The following is a 17304-nucleotide window of genomic DNA, read 5'->3' as shown; positions in this document are numbered from 1 at the left end:
TTTCAGAATTAAAACTAAAGCTGTTGACCAGTTTTGCAAGAGTAAATGTAGTTGTTAATCCAGTTTTAAATTAAACTAAAGCTGTGACCCAGTTTTGCTAAAGTAAACTTGTAGTTGTTGAACCAGTTTTTCAAAGTAAAGTGTAGTTGTTGACCCAGTTTTGCAAAAGTAAACTGTAGTTGTTGACCCAGTTTTGCAACGTAAATTAGTTGTTGATCCAGTTTTGCTAAAGTAAATATAGTTGTTGATCCAGTTTTGCTAAAGTAAACTGTAGTTGTTTGACCCAGTTTTGCTAAAGTAAACTGTAGTTGTTACCAGTTTTTCAGAATTAACTGTAGTTGTTGACCCAGTTTTGCTAAAGTAAACTGTAGTTGTTGACCCAGTTTTGCTAAAGTAAATTGCAGTTGTTGACCCAGTTTTGCTAAAGTAAACTATTGTTGTTGACCCAGTTTTGCAAAAGTAAATTGTAGTTCTTTACCCAGGTTTGGAAAAGTAAACTGTAGTTGTTGACCCAGTTTTGTAAGAATAATCTGTAGTTGTTGACCCAGTTTTGTAAGAGTAATCTGTAGTTGTTGACCCAGTTTTGCAAAGTAAACTGTAGTTGTTGACCCAGTTTTGCAAAAGTAAACTATAGTTCTTGACCCAGTTTTGCAAAAGTAAATTGTAGTTCTTTACCCAGGTTTGGAAAAGTAAACTGTAGTTGTTGACCCAGTTTTGTAAGAGTAATCTGTAGTTGTTGACCCAGTTTTGTAAGAGTAATCTGTAGTTGTTGACCCAGTTTTGCAAAGTAAACTGTAGTTGTTGACCCAGTTTTGCAAAAGTAAACTATAGTTCTTGACCCAGTTTTGCAAAAGTAAACTGTAGTTGTTGACCCAGTTTGCAAAGTAAACTGTAGTTGTTGACCCAGTTTTGGAAAAGTAAACTGTAGTGTTGACCCAGTTTTGCAAAAGTAATGTAGTTGTTAGCCCAGTTTTGCAAAGTAAACTGTAGTTCTTGACCCAGTTTTGCAAAAGTAAACTGCATAGTTGTTGACCAGTTTTGCAAAAGTAAACTGTATTGTTGACCCAGTTTTGCAAGTAAACTGTAGTTGTTGCCCAGTTTTGCGAGAGTAAACTGTAGTGTTAACCATTATTTTTCAAGATAAACTGTAGCTCTGACCCGTTTTGCATAAGTAATATAGTTTTACCAGTTTTGAAAACTAAACTATATTGTTGACCCAGCTTTTCAATGTAAACTGTAGTTGTTGCCCAGTGAGAGATATATGTAGGTTATTTTTTTATATAAAACTCCTTATATATATATATATATATACTATACATATACATATATATACATGCGTATATAAATGTGTATATATATATATATATATATATATATATATATATATATATACATATACATATATATACATGTGTATATAAATGTGTGTATATATATATATATATATATATTTATATATATATATATATGTGTGTGTGTGTGTGTGTATATATATAAATGTATATATATATATATATATATATGTATATATATATATATACAATATATACATATATATATATATATATATTTATATATATATATATATATATATATATAGTATGTTTGTATTTAGTCGGTAAATTATAATGATTTCGAGTATTTAAACTCACTGTATGAGTGTTTGTTGGGATGATAAATCAAATGTACCCCGGCCTCTTATTCGATGAGTTGTTAAAATCCAGCATGAATTAATATTACTGACTTGTTGTATGGTTATTTTCTCTCTAGGTTTTTAATAGAGACAATGAGATTGAATGATGTGCCATAGGACATTGCTATTAGCGTCTTCACTCAAGGGATTAACTACTGCACTGTAACCGTTCAGTGGCTACTTTCCTCTTGATAAGGATATTAGAGAGACTAGCTATAGTAAGCAGCTCTTCCAGGAGAAGGACACCCCAAAATCAAACCATTGTTCCTTAGTCTTGGGTTGTGCCATAGCCTCTGTATCGTGGTCTTCCACTGTCATGGGGTAGAGTTCTCTTGACTGACGGTACATTCAGGCACAGAATTCTATTTGTTTCCACTTTTCCGGTTTTTATATCAAGGGTTGTAGCTTCGCTAGTAACAACAACAACAAAAACAACAACAACAACAAATAATAATAATAATAATAATAATAATAATAATAATAATAATAATAATAATAATACTGCACTTATATACTTTCCCCAAAATACGTATTATGAATACGTTACAAAGTATTACCGATTACCGAGTAAATGTTCTGCTAAAAGTACAACGCCTATGCATGTCCGTGATAATTAGAAGATATCCTGTCATTTTAGATTTTATTTCTCATATCTAATTATTTTGTTTTTGCGTGTCTGAAATGAACCTATATGACAATGTTGCTACGTCATTTCTTCGAAATATTCCCAAGGCATTATTGATACTGGAGTCCAGATGCACTCTGCAAATTTGATTATGGGCCAACTGGGGTTGGCCTGCTCAGGGCGGAACTTAAGGCTCTGCTGCTCCCCTGTTGCTCGAGTCTCCCTGAGAAATTTGCATATTTAGTTTGGCATTAGAATTTTTGGCCTCCATCTCTCCTCCTCTTCCTCCTCGTTTAGTTCTAACTTTTCCCTCTGTCTTTATGTGCCTCTAAATCGATAAATTTCATATCTATTTACTTTTACTTATAGGAAAAGAAATGTAAAAAGATAGGTTCATATAACTCAAACAAGTTGAAACTCATAACAGTTAAAAAACTTCAAAATAACCTGAAAAAAAAGTGTGGCAAAATGCAAAGGGTGGTTTATTTATTCACGTTTTCATATATTTTTCTTCCTTGGTTTCTTTACGCAAAATATATTCATTCATGTCTCATATACTATACAATTCAAATTTAGACTTCCAATAAAGTATAAAGAAAAAGGCCTTGAAATTTGATTGGTTCTTTTTTATACACTGTCATTAACGTATTGCTTATTCTGTTTCGTAAAAAAAATTTATAATGTGTTCTACTGGAGTTGTTTGCATTTCACATTTAGTTTCTCTACATTCACATTCATGATGTAATTTTAGTGTTTAGAGATTAATAATCTCTACAAGGCCAATTGATTGCTTTTTGTTTTTCTTCTTTGGAATTTTAGAGTAGTTTAAATTTTGTTCACTATATGTTAAAATTTAGCACATTTTATTTTCAGGGTAAAGAATTCTATTTATTGTGTTTATGAATTTGTACATTGTCTAAGGATGACTTGTTTAGAGTTGCTTCATTTTTTTTTATTTCTGTTTAATTAATACCTTCAAGTATAATGTGTATGCATTAAGTGTTTCATTTATTTGTTTAATCATTCATTTATCATTTTTGTTTATTCATTTGTATTGTACCGATTCATTTAAGCCTCCAGTGATGCAAGTATATAAAACTACATTTTATGCCAGTTATATTGAATGTTATTCTTTGTTGTCCTGGGTACAAGACCTATGTTCAATATTCACATTTTTTTGCGAATAGAGGTCACAAATGAATAGAATTCTATTATCCTATGGGAAAATGGACATTGTTATTGCATTGAGAACATAAAGAATACCATCAATGGTCCCGAAATAGCCGTCGAATTTTATATTATTTCCATATTGTCCCAGTGTTTACGGCTCCCTTTGATGATTGCCCGGCTGTCCGTCTCGTACATTGGTATTTCCATTTTTTTTATCTTATATATTTTGCTATTTTATTGTGTTTTCATATATCCTAACCAATATGTTTCCATTAAATAGCATATTTTTTTATCTATATAGATCCTATTTATCCCAATTTTACTGCATTTCCGTCTATTCTGAATAGCTGTTCTCATTACAATTATAGCCCAATTTATAGTTGTTCTCTGTCATTTTGAACTTACCTTCACTACGGCTTTTCTTAATTGATTGTGTTTTATATACCTCAGTTAGACATGAATAAAATAAGCCACCTCAATTTGAAAGAAACTTATATAAGATATTCTAATTTTACTTTCTCTCATTTCAGGTGAGTCGTCGGAAATACGTCCATCTGTGAGTTACAGTTAAGATAATTACGCTAATTAGATATCTTCATTATGTAGTTAGTTTTGTTTAATGCGAAGGGAGACATATTTCTATAAAAGAGTGACATATAGTGGGTATGTACTGCTGTCTTTAAGTTATTAGTTTTTATAGTGAAAGGAGACACAAGCCACAAACCAGTATGTATTTCTTACTTCCTCGTTTTAAGGTAGACTTCAGTATGTATGAACACACACGTGACACTATATATATATATATATATATATATTATATACATGTGTATATATATGTATATATATGTATATATATATTATATATTTTATATATATATATATATATATATATAATGTATTCTGCATATATATAAAACTGGGTTAAAACAAATTATTTCCTGTTGTTCTTTGTTTTTACTTTAATGGCTTAAAGATGAAGGATATTAATAGATTTTTGCATTGTTCTTGTTCAATATTCAAATTATAAAATATCACGTTGACATTCAAATTGATTTTCGAATTGTTGCAGGTTTCAATTTTATTATTGACCTCATTGAGTTCCTCTTAGACTATTGAATTCAAAGCGGAGAGTGGATGGGGCATCACCATTAGTCGAAAGTTTCATGTTGATTAGGGGGAGCTAAATGGTCAAACAAGCAATTATAGAATTGGACGTCATTAGATACGATTGTATATCACGTTTTAGTTTCCAAACACTCTCTCTCTCTCTCTCCTCTCTCTCTCTCTCTCTCTTTCTCTCTCTCTCTCTCTCTCTCTCTCTCCTCTTTTCATAGATGGGAAACCATGGTCCATTGACATACGGAGTAGCTAATAGACCAAGGGACCGAGATAATTGGCCGAGTGTAAACAGAAAGGCATTAGAAATGGGAGAATTTTTATTTGTGGACAAAGCCATTGGAGATAAGTATACGGAACCAGGATTTTTAAAGACTCCCTGTTTTAATTATTTATTTATTTTTATTTATTTTGTGATCTTCGCTTCGTTCATATATTTGTTTTCATTTTGTTTTCAAATTCGGTTAAGTATTTTTTCGTTACTTGATTGTACCATTAATATATAAGTAGAAATAAATTAGATTAGTCGACAAGCTCTAATATTCTTTTCCATGATGAGGCCTGAAGAATGTAATATAATAATATTCCTTCTCTCTCTCTCTCTCTCTCTCTCTCTCTCTCTCTCTCTCTCTCTCTTAGAGAAAATTATGCCATTTTAAAACTCCGAGTCTCTCATAGTTCTCATCGTTTTGGGAAGCTCACAGTTCGTCAACCAAATGACACATTGATTTTCTGCCAGACGCTCACAAAATGGAATCCAATATAAAATTTACAGTTTTTCATCCACAGATTGAAGTGCAATTTGCCGCTGCAGTTTCTTACGCATATGGTTTTATTTCATCTGGGATATTGCTATGATGGGAAGACGGTCTCTCGCTTGTATCGAAAAGGGACCTTTTTTTTAGCGGAGGGGGGGGGGGGTTAAGTAGGGATGATGGTTTAAACTTTATACATTTAAATTCACAGGATACGTAATTACTGAAGGTTCGTGATTAAAAAAAAAGAAAAAAAAAAAGAAAACTTGAAATTGAGACAGAAACCGAGAAATCTGCATATAAAGGATTCAGAAAAAGAAAGTATAGTTTTGTGACTGTCATTTTTCTTGGTTTTCTTAGTGTTTTCAAGTGATATTTGGAGAATTTATCAGAATATTTTTTTTTCCAGTTAATCTCTCATCACCGGAGATAGGAAAATACTTTCATGAAAACAGAAAACGAAGTTTGTTTAAGCTTTGGTAATCGAGTATTATTTATCCTGATTTATTTTTATAAGCTATTTGACAAGTGGAAAATATTGACCCCGAATATTAATGATAATAATAATAATAATAATGTAATAATATACTAATATGTTACGTTGTTATTCAATAAGGACTACCCTTTGATGCTCAAAACATTATTGACAAATCTATATAACAATTTCCCTTTTTTATGGGTGATTTTACAAATCTCTACTTGTTTGCAATATCATGCAGTGTCCTCTCTATTGGTTTCCCTAGTAGAGACAAATGAATTGAGTAATATAGACACTCTGTAGTTAAATGATAGTTATTAATTGAACTTCAGATGATTGAAAGCTGTATGTTTAATCTTAAGCATCCTTCAAGTTTCATTTAACATTTAATAACTTTATCGAGCTAAAAGATGGTTTTTATCATACTGTTATTTATATATTTATTTTTATGCCTGCAGTATACTGCCGGGTATTAATCATGTTTTCTATTCACTTATATATAAAAAGAAAATCACGAAAGTATTGTTTCAGTAAAAGGGAAACTCCGTCCGTATTTTAACTTGTAACCCTGGCGTGCTTTGCTACTGACCGTCATGTGATCCAGTGAGTTTTACATGTATACGTGCTCACACAGACACACACACACACACATATATATATATATATATATATACTGAGGGGGGGTGGTCAGCCAGCCTCAACTTGGTGCCGGTCCCAAACCCGGGTAAATGGGGAGGGTTGGCGGCAGGAAAGGCATCCGGCCATGAAAAATTAGCCAAAACAAATATGGCCAGTGAAAATTGTGAAAATGAAATTAATGCTAGAGCGTTCCCCGTTGGCGACAAGTTAGGACCTCGCCTTATCCTGAATCAAGGATGACCTTCGATCAAAGGGATTAACTGGTGATGAAGTGTGGGACAGAGGTAGATGGAGAACGATGGCCAGAAGCATCGACTCCACATAGAAGTGGGAAAAGATGCAGACAAAGAAGAAGAATGTATATATATATATAAGTGTGTGTGTGTGTGTTTGTGTGCGTATGCGTATGCGCGCATGTATGAATGTGTATCATACAAAATATTACGTAGTAATGTGATCATCCCTGATACTCATACTTCAAACTTTTTCTTAAGGGAAAAAATCAAATTAGAATTTATCACGTTCTTCGGAAGATTTTGAAAGAGAAATTCGAAATTGCCTAAATTTTCGAAATTGTTCCATATGTTGAGTCATGGTAAAAGAAAAAAAGAAAAATTCTGTCCCGCCTAATTTGTTGTACCTTCACGACTGCCTGATGGCAGGTCAACCTCAGCCGGTTTCTTTATGAGTTCTTGGTCTCCCAAGAAGAGATTTTTTCTTGGTTAGTATCCAGTTCGGGAAACTTTTTAAAGGAGGCTGTGCTACCTTAGAGAAAATGGTCGTGCTCGCAATCTGCAGGACCTGAGTTCAAGCCCGGCTACAGCCTGATAGATTTAATAAAATAATACAATATTATACTGTACTTTTGTTATTGGGGGTGGTCCCATAGAAATTCAAGTGTTAGGTCAATAGTAGCCATTCCCTAGTCTCCTGATGGTCGCAGATTGGTTGGAGAGAGGGACATGGTGCAACAGCATACTGACCTGTCCCTTGCCACTGCCGCTCATGAGTTACCTTTAACGTTTATTAGAAAACTTACCATTGAAGTGATGAATTATAATTTATGAATTATTAGCAAGATTTAAACTTAAGAAACTTTGCTAATGTTTTGATTGTGTCATTGATAATATCAAAGTTTTAAATCTAATAAAATGTTCAGATTGGTAACACATTTTATTTAATGTTTTCATATATTATTTTTGAATTCCCTTCCTTCGTGAATTACGTTTCAATCTTTATTAATATGGTTTTATATGTTGGACACTCTCTCTCTCTCTCTCTCTCTCTCTCTCTCTCTCTCTCTCTCTCTCCAATTTAAAATATTAGTATTTGAATACGGTGAAAGTGGATGGGTTCCCAAGCTGCTTCTACCTTTCTAGCATTTTCCTGCCAACTGATAAGTGATCGGCGAGAATTTAAAATTTGGTTAGGCTTCCTTCCTGGCCTTTTCTTAATAGTATTCTCCTCCTCCCACCCTTTATCCTCATTTCCTCCCTACCCCTACCTCCTCCTCCCTCCCCCCCCCCTCTCCTTCCGTTGCCTGTGTCGTCGACGTCTTCGTGAATTACACACAATTTTGAGTTCCATTCTATGCCTCCATGGCCGAGCAAACTCAATATCGATGTTTATTCATCGGCGTCTGAGCATCATCTCGACTACAAAGGAACAAAATGCTGATCGACCCTCAGAGACGAGTTCTGTCACCCGATCGACCTTGCGAGGAAGAAGAAGGAGGGTCGGTCATTCGGCAACCCATCCAATGGCGCAATCTTCCCGTCAAGAAGAGGTCGTTCAAGAACCCATCCAACTCCAAATACCGCCTGTCATGGTTTTTTTTGTGTACTTTTTTTTCTGGCTGGGAATTGTTTATTTTTTATTTTATTTTTTATTTTTTTTTTTTTTAACAGGAGTGGAATTCCATTTGAAATTCCACGTATTTCATGTGTGGAACATTTAGGCGATTCTTTTGAACAGATGATGCTAGCCAGAGTGGACGAATATATTTTCAGTCACCTCTGCCTCGGTTGAAGGCATCTGTAGGGAACTGATTATATCACTCTATCTTTTCCTAAGATTAGTTTGTGTTATTTTCCAAGTAGTATGATTCTTATGCCATTAAATTTTGTTGTTCCATTTGTATGTTGTATTTTTATGATCACATGAAGATTTTTATTTTGGTGTCATCACTTTGATTTTGTCGGGGGTTGCCATTATTATTATTATTATTATTATTATTATTATTATTATTATTGTTGTTATTATTATTATTATTATTATTATTATATTATTATTATTATTATTATACCTCGGACCCCTACTTCGTTCGATTTCAGGTACCGTGTTGATTTATTTTCCTGCTAAAGTGCAATGAAGAGCAGTTAAGAGTAGTTTTTACTGAAGCGTACACTTTTATACAAACCAATTCTTATTAAAGTAGCCTAAACTTTGGAAAATTATTCTTATTACTTTGTTCATGCATAAAGCCCACTGTGATTACGGCAATGATTTGGGTCAACCCCAGCTTAATTTAGACTGGCGAATGTCCAATTGGCGGTTTATTGGAGGTTGCAAAGTAACCTGCGTTTAATTTTTTTTTTCTTTAGCGACAGGATTACGTCAAAACTTCACCCGGATTTTCACCAAATTTTAACATCGGATAAGTTTTATGCATCAGAATAACCTATTAAATTTTAGATCGCGATTCTGTTTGTTATTGTTTATTATTATACAGCACATTTATTCACGGTCAATGTTTGAAAAATGGAAAGCTTGGTCCGTAGACTTGAATAACGTGTTGACCCTCCTTATGCGGATGTCAGGAATCTCTGGTAGCTCTTTCTATTTGTTTTTAAAATATTATTATGAGAGGAAAATTAAACTATAAAATATTTTATATAACGATGAATATCTGCTTGAGCACCATCATCATCTTAGTCCGAAGAACCGCTTTATTCCACCTGAGCGGAAGCTAGAGATCGCTAAATGAGTGTTGTGATGGGCCCTCCTGGATAATCTCTTTAGGACAGTCCTGGAAGAAAGGAAGACGATGGGAAAGGAAATCAGGGTCTTACGCTGGATGTGGTCACGGCTCATTTTCCCCATGAAAGAGAGACCCTTAAAGCATTATCACTACTTAGAGAGAGAGAGAGAGAGAGAGAGAGAGAGAGAGAGAGAGAGAGAGAGAGGTCTTGATTTCCTCTTAATGACGAGTACTTGGAAGGTTTGTTTTCCAGCAAAGCCCATTGTTTCGCTCCATCCCTCTTATGTCGGGAGAACAGAATTCTGAGCTTGTTGTGAGAGGACATAAGGTTCGTCAGGATTTTCGTTTGTTGGTCATTTAAGAAGTTTTTGGGGAGGGGGGGGGGGGGGAGTTGACTACGTAGCCACAGTATCTTTGATCCACTTTACGTCTTTTGGGTTATTTTATGGAAACCGAAAACGCTGCAGATTTTCTTAATTGGAACTCCTTTTAAGGCTCATTTTAAGTTTCTATTTTGGGAAGAGACAATTGAGATCTGAATTGATTGCTCGAAGATGGAGATGCTGTCGTTGAATTTTTAATATTCTAAGTCGATTTGATCTCTCTCTCTCTCTCTCTCTCTCTCTCTCTCTCTCTCTCTCTCTCAGAGCATTGTTACAACAACAATTTCTCACTAAGGTCGCTACTAGTGCTTATTCTATGTTAAAGGTACTGATAAACATTTTGGGATTTCTTAATGATGCAGCACCAGCTCGTGATACAAAGTCGGACATTCGATCACTTTCTTGAGCTGGCCATTTTCCTACATTTCAAGTTGTGCAGTGTATGTATGTATCTCTCTCTCTCTCTCTCTCTCTCTCTCTCTCTCTATATATATATATATATATACACCTACATACATACGTACATATATATATACCTACATACATACATACGTAAATACACACATATATACATATATTATATACACACATATATTTATATGTATATATACAGTATATATATATATATATATATATATGATAAATTTTGCACATTTTTACGTGTTTTTCATATTCAAATAAGCCATATAATTTTGATATATTAATGTCTGGATTTTCTTAACGACCTCGGGATCAGAGCCCCAGGCGAAATCTCACAAAGACAAGAGCTTGGCTCCGGCCGGGAATCGAACCCTGGTCGGCAAGCTTATATAGACAGTGACTAACCCTATATAAGCTTGCCGACCAGGGTTCGATTCCCGGCCGGAGCCAAGCTCTTGTCTTTGTGAGATTTCGCCTGGGGGCTCTGATCCCGAGGTCGTTAAGAGAATCCAGACATTAAAATATCAAAATATATATGGCTTATTTGTATATATATATATATATATATATATACAGTATATATATATATATATATATATATTGGTATATATTTGGCCAATTTGTAGATCCCACTGCAGAATGACGACACAATAACTTACTATTCAGCAAAGGGCCTTTGGAAAGATTTCTGTAACTGCTGGGAAAGGAGAGCATCCTCTGAAACTGTTTCTGTTAAAGGACATTTTCGAAGTCCCCAATTGCTGCACCTACGCTTAGACGTCAGTTATTGGGTCATATTGGACAACGTTCAGACTCGGAAATTCTTTTAACCTCTCGCGAATTGATAGCGGGAGTATTATTTCTATCTCTGCAGGGTTCTCTTCAGTTATATATTGCTGCATTTCGTAAGGTGGGTCTGATTGGAATTACAATGGAAGTCACGGTCTCCAAGGGTTTGCGATTGAAATGCTGACACGTTTCGCATTGTGTTGCGTCGCGTTATTGTTTTATCAGGTTATCAAAAATTTTTCTTGTTTCGATATATTTTTGAATTCTTTATAAGAGTTGTATTTTGATATATATGTATGTACTGTATATATATATATATATATATATGTATGTATATTTATATATATATATACATACATAAATATATATATATATGTGTGTGTGTGTGTGTGTGTGTTTTGTGTATATGTATACAATTTTATATATATATATATAGATTATACAGGTATATATATGTATGTGTGTGTGAATTATCTCAATATATTTTTATATATATATTAAGCTTTTCTCTAAATGTATGACTATATTTTACAAATATTACACATTATTCTGCTTTTGGTCCTTCTCCGTTCGTATGACTTGAAATTAGCAAAAGTTATTGGTTGATATAATGTATACACGTTCAGTTATATATTCTGGATTTTTGAATTAATATTACCTATCGATTTTGGGAAATAATCATAAAAGCAAATGTGATGTCTACTGAGTGAAGGTTGTTGATTATAATGAAGTTAATTTTGTATGTTGGATTTAGTTGTCGATACATTGATTTTGAAAAGGGCGAAGTGTTGGCGTATATAAATTGATTAAAGAAATCAGTGCGCTTGTGTCTGAGCTTTTGTTTGATTTTGGTTTTAGTTCATTTTATTATTTACGTCGGAAAAAATAGATATTTTCATTTGGAACTGTTATTTAATATAATTTAATTAGAAAAGGAGCCATTAGCCTGATAATGACACGATTATACTTCTATTAATCTGTAATTTAATTTATTTACTAATGAGGGCGTGGAATTTCGATTCGTTTAGAATAAAGCAAATTGATATATATGCAAATTGCTAGTTTGACTGTTTGACGATATGCAGATTGTTATTAAAGGCTGTGCGTTACGAGAGAGAGAGAGAGAGAGAGAGAGAGAGAGAGAGAGAGATTCCCAAACATTTAGTATCGAAGGACAATATCCATCAGGAGAGCGAGACGTGCGTTGGGGTGAGTCATATTCAGTATTTCGTCCTCCCCCCCCTCCCCTTCTCCCCTCTTTATCCCTCATTTCCCCTTTCTCCCCTTTATCTTCCCTTTTCCCTCCATGTTTCTCTCCCCTCCGTCTCTATTAGCCGAGGGGAATCGTAAGCCTACCCTCTCCCTAGGGCTGTTCCTTTGCCATCACCTCATTTCGCATCGGACTCGAGCCACCTCAATGAAGGTTTTAACAATTTGTTTCAAGCAATGCAATACTTAATACAGCCTAAACATAGAATTATTTCCTCTATTATTCGTACCAAAAGGCCTTAAAGACTTAAAGACTTAAAGGTTAGTTTTTTCGACCAAAAATTAAGATTTTACTTTTGACTATTGTTATATTTTATATAAGAATCCTTATAGCTCATTAGTAATCTTTTAGCAGCTTATTTTAACTATAATTAAATAATTTGTATGGAAACATCGCGCCTTATCGTAATAATTTAATGTCTGGTGCTTCTTTGTTAGTGGTTTATTTAAACGAAAACTCATTTGAATTTATTCATATGATTATGTCAACACTTTTCAACTTCAATGGGTTTTTTAGCTGAAATTAAAAGTATATCCATGATTAGTCTAATACCTATGAAAGGACCCCCCCGATAATCAGCAGATGTCGAGGCCTTATTTCAATGACGCTGTTTAGAGAGAGAGAGAGAGAGAGAGAGAGAGAGAGAGAGAGAGAGAGAGAGAGAGTGTGTGTGGTGTTTTAATTGATAGGATAGTATGATATTTTCTTACTTTAAGAGTTTTTAATTGATGGGATAGCATGATATTTTCTTACTTTAGTTTTTAACTTTTACATTTGTTAGTCCCTGAGAACCACAGCTGCCACCCTCAGCAGTCCGAATGCCTAACATAGAAGAATTACTTATTAGATATGAAGGGAACCGAATCACAGTGGGATTAGCAAAACATGGCAGATGGTCTGGGATTCTAACACACACACTCTTTCTCTCTCATATATATATATATATATATATACAGTATATATATATATATATATATATTCATATATATATATATATATATACAGTGTATATATATATATATATATATATTCATATATATATATATACATATATATATACATATATATATATATATATATGAGTTTCTAAATATCTTTATTAAATTGTCACCACCATAGCCTTTATTTAATCCAATTACTCAATGTAGTCCTGAAGAAGGGCCACGAAGTCATTCAAAACACGAGTTGACACCAAAATACTAAATAGAGAAACTTAAATTTATATTTCCTGTTATCCTGCAAACTATCTAGAGGATAGTTTGTCAGGAGAGAAAAGATCTGGAAGATGGTATATATATATATATATATATATTTATATATATTATATATATATAATGTGTGTGTATATATATGTATATATGATATGTATATATTTACATTTATATATAAGTATATATATATATATATATACATACATATATATATATATATATATATCGTGTGTGTGTATGTGTAGATATGCTACCATTTCAAAAAAGTGATGATTTTCTTGAAATTATCCACTTTCGTCCTTACTTGCTGTGCTGCTGCTGATGTTGCTGAGCTGTCTTCGATTTCTTCCTTTGACGGTCGAAACAAAAAGCAGCAGTGTCAACAGTTACAGTTGAGGACGGCAGTTTAATTCCGCTTCAGGGGAAGCGTTGCGGAGTTCTCGGTGGAGCGGAAGGTGGCTGATTTTCCACCGTCGGAAAGGAGTCTTTGCCTCTCTTCAAACACCGAGGATGAATTCGGAATTCGAAATCAAGTTCTTTACGCGTGGCGGTAGATGTGTTGGGCTCATGCTGAGAGAGAGAGAGAGAGAGAGAGAGAGAGAGAGAGAGAACTTCGGAATAAATTACCTCCATTTTTATTAGTTTATTTTTCTGGCGATAAAGTTGAAATAAGGACATATATATGCCGTTTATGCTGTACTTACATAGAGAGAGAGAGAGAGAGAGAGAGAGAGAGAGAGAGAGAGAGAGAACTTCGGAATAAATTACCTCCATTTTTATTAAAGTTTATTTTTCTGTCCATAAAGTTGAAAGTAAGAACATAGATATGCCATTTATTTTGTTCTTATATGAGAGAGAGAGAGAGAGAGAGAGAGAGAGAGAGCATCTCATTTGATTAATAGAGAGTAAGAGTGGCTAGGTGTGTGATGAATGATGTGAGAGGATGAACTTGCGTGATAAAATACCTTCATTTTTATTAGTTTATTCATTATATTTCTTTTTTTTTTTCGATGCATTTAAAAGAACCTTTTTTTTCCGTCAGTCGTGACTTTTATATTCATCTCCTCTACTGCTCCGGCCTGTAAAGTTCTCCACTGAGCCGTCTTTCCCGTCCATCCTATTAACCCTAAGTACATAAAAAATGTTCGGAATGAGCCTAATTTCTTCATGTTTTGATATAGAAGAGAGAGAGAGAGAGAGAGAGAGAGAGAGAGAGAGAGAGAGCTTATTTTTGCCAGTTCCCATGGAGTCTTTTAATAATGTGGGAATGTAGAAGTTAATAAAGAAGAAAGATGTTTTCCTGTTATCTTATGTGAAAGTTGTTTTCTTGGTTACGAGTCTGTTTGGTAGAAACCATTGAGAGAATTTCACGTAGCTTCTGTATTTTATCTGTTATGTTTGTTGAATTTATCAGATTATGGAATTCTGTAAAAGGTAAGCTTTAGATATGAAAATAATGGTTGATTTTTGGGGCAAAATTATTTTATCATTAACGATGTTATATAAAATCTTGACCTCAACAATAGAGAGAGAGATATATGGATTGAATTTTGTTACTTAACTGAAATGTGCTATACTTGGATAACGCAGGGAAATATCTGAAGTTTGTTTACTTCTTGCATGTTGTCTTCAAGTTGTAATTGAAAACAAGTTTTCACAGACTTTCCAAAAAAACGCCCTTTCTTCCTTGTCTCGAGTGACTCTTCTCAGCTCTTAGGAAGGGAAGCGGCGGGTTGATTAAATGCAGGAAGGAAAAGTGAAAGTAATTACTCGTGGACAGGCCTTCGACTTAGAAGAATACATTTTCTTTCATTACTTCATCGGCCGGGAAAGAATTTGACATCTTTTTCTCGTTGGAGTATGTTATACTTCCGTCAATAAGATCCAAGTCAGAGAGTTAAGATATGTTCAATAACTCGCCAAGGTAACAGAACTGGACTTCCAAGAAATTTAATAAAATTGCTACACATCTCGTGTAGGCAACGAATCGTGTCGACGCAGAATAGTTACTGATGGTTTCAAGTTACAGGAGCAAGATGTATCCTTGCTGTTGGTTCAAGAGCTTTCAAATATGCGGCCCCAAGACCATATAACAAGCTCCCACTAGACATTCAAAAGACTCGTCATATAAAGGGTTTGTAAAAGAAACTGTAGAATTTTTCAAGTTCTTCTGTAATGGGGATTTGACAGTTTACCCTTAATACGTGGTGTGACACTCTAAATATCTAACAATGTATACGACAAAAAGATCTTGTAGATCCTGTAGTGTATCGTGTTTCGTTTTGAAATAGGACAAGAAAACAGCCCTTCAAGTAAGTAAAGTAAGGTGGCTGACGCATGGAAACCCAGAGCAGGGATGCTAATATATTAAATCTTTTTGTCTAAATCGAATTTTAAAATTGTTTCTGAGTTCTATTTTTTATAATTGTATGCCCTTTTTTATTTCCTGGATAAATGAATGTGTGAAGATTTACAGTATTTTGTCGCAAATTTTCCACAAAGGAAATCCCCTGTAGGGGAGGGGTGTAATGCCGCCAGGTGCATTGAAAGCATTACATAAAGGTCTATGCAGCGTTCCGTCGTCCCCTAGGTGAATTGCATCATATCCTTCTTTACCTCGATTCTGCTTTCTCTCATCCATCTTGCTGTCCAGCCTCCCCTAACTTTTACCTCAATGTAATTCTAGGGTTTTACCCTTTATGCATTTGGGTTCTGAACGGCGTCACAGGCCTCAAATTCATAAATCCAATCCAATATGGAAATCAGCAAACTATAATCCGAACCCCTGATTTATTCACACTTTTATCATATTTATAAATGACGTAATTGATTGCCTTCACTAGGGGAATTTGCTGGTCATATGCAGGGTAAACTAAGATCATTACTCATTGTCGGTAGTGAACGATCTCCCCTTGTATATGCTGGGGCCTTCCACGCGTGCACTAACGAGAGATAGATGGAGACTTCACGTCATAATTGCTTCGGCTTGACGATCAGTCTTTCAGAGCGCTTTGGCTGCTTATCAACGGTTGGAATCAAGGGGAAGAAAGAGGTTGAATTTCTGATGTTAACAGAAGAGGACACCGTCGTTAGTGGAAGTCCCTGTTGCCCTGTTATTCCCTTTTCCTTTCCTTAACCCCTTCTAATTCATCAATGATTTCAGCCCCTTCGTTATAACTTAGGGGAGTATTGCCTTCAGTTGGCATTATTTTTTTTTTCGCATTTCGTCCCTTTGTTGTATTGTATTCTGGAATTTTTTATTTTTTTTTTTATTTTTTTTTTTTTTATTTTTATTCTTTGGTCTTTTACCATTTGCACGTCCAGCATCTTCAACTATGGCGTGCTGATCATAACATCCTCTGTTACTAGAATAATAATATAATCTTTTGGGAAAAGTATTGAACATTCAATTATATTATTCTTTATCTTGTTACACATTCATGTTTACATATCCAGTTATCCTTTTTATACTTACGTATATGTTTTTACGTATTGCCCACATACAATTTGGTAAAAAAAAATGCTTTTCACTTTTTGATATTAGTTTTTATCTTCATAAATACAGTAGCTTAAGATGAGTAAGGTGACTTATTCCGTAGGGGAATTAAAATCATGTGGCCTGGGATAGCATTATGATATGAATTCTTACGATAGTTTTCTTATATTCTTGACCTATTAAAGTTGCGAGAAATATTCTGTGCTGATGATGGAGGCGTGGAATACCATAACTACGTAAATAGATGAAGATAAATGACCTGAAGGATGTAGTGATCTA

The 17304-nt window shown here is 34.1% G+C and overlaps 1 protein-coding gene across 1 annotated transcript in view; it reads left to right on the top strand.

The window, feature by feature from the left end:
* Positions 1-17304, top strand: part of LOC137659741 (uncharacterized) — a 307064-nt gene that overhangs the window by 259788 nt on the left and 29972 nt on the right. Inside the window, exon 4 of the mRNA XM_068394554.1 lies at positions 4019-4044. Within this exon, the coding sequence (XP_068250655.1) occupies positions 4019-4044 (26 nt within the window). The remainder of the gene's footprint in view (positions 1-4018; positions 4045-17304) is intronic.

Source organism: Palaemon carinicauda, chromosome 20 (genome assembly GCF_036898095.1).
Source record: "Palaemon carinicauda isolate YSFRI2023 chromosome 20, ASM3689809v2, whole genome shotgun sequence".
Classification (NCBI taxonomy): domain Eukaryota; kingdom Metazoa; phylum Arthropoda; class Malacostraca; order Decapoda; family Palaemonidae; genus Palaemon; species Palaemon carinicauda.
This window is presented reverse-complemented; position numbering and strand designations above follow the sequence as displayed.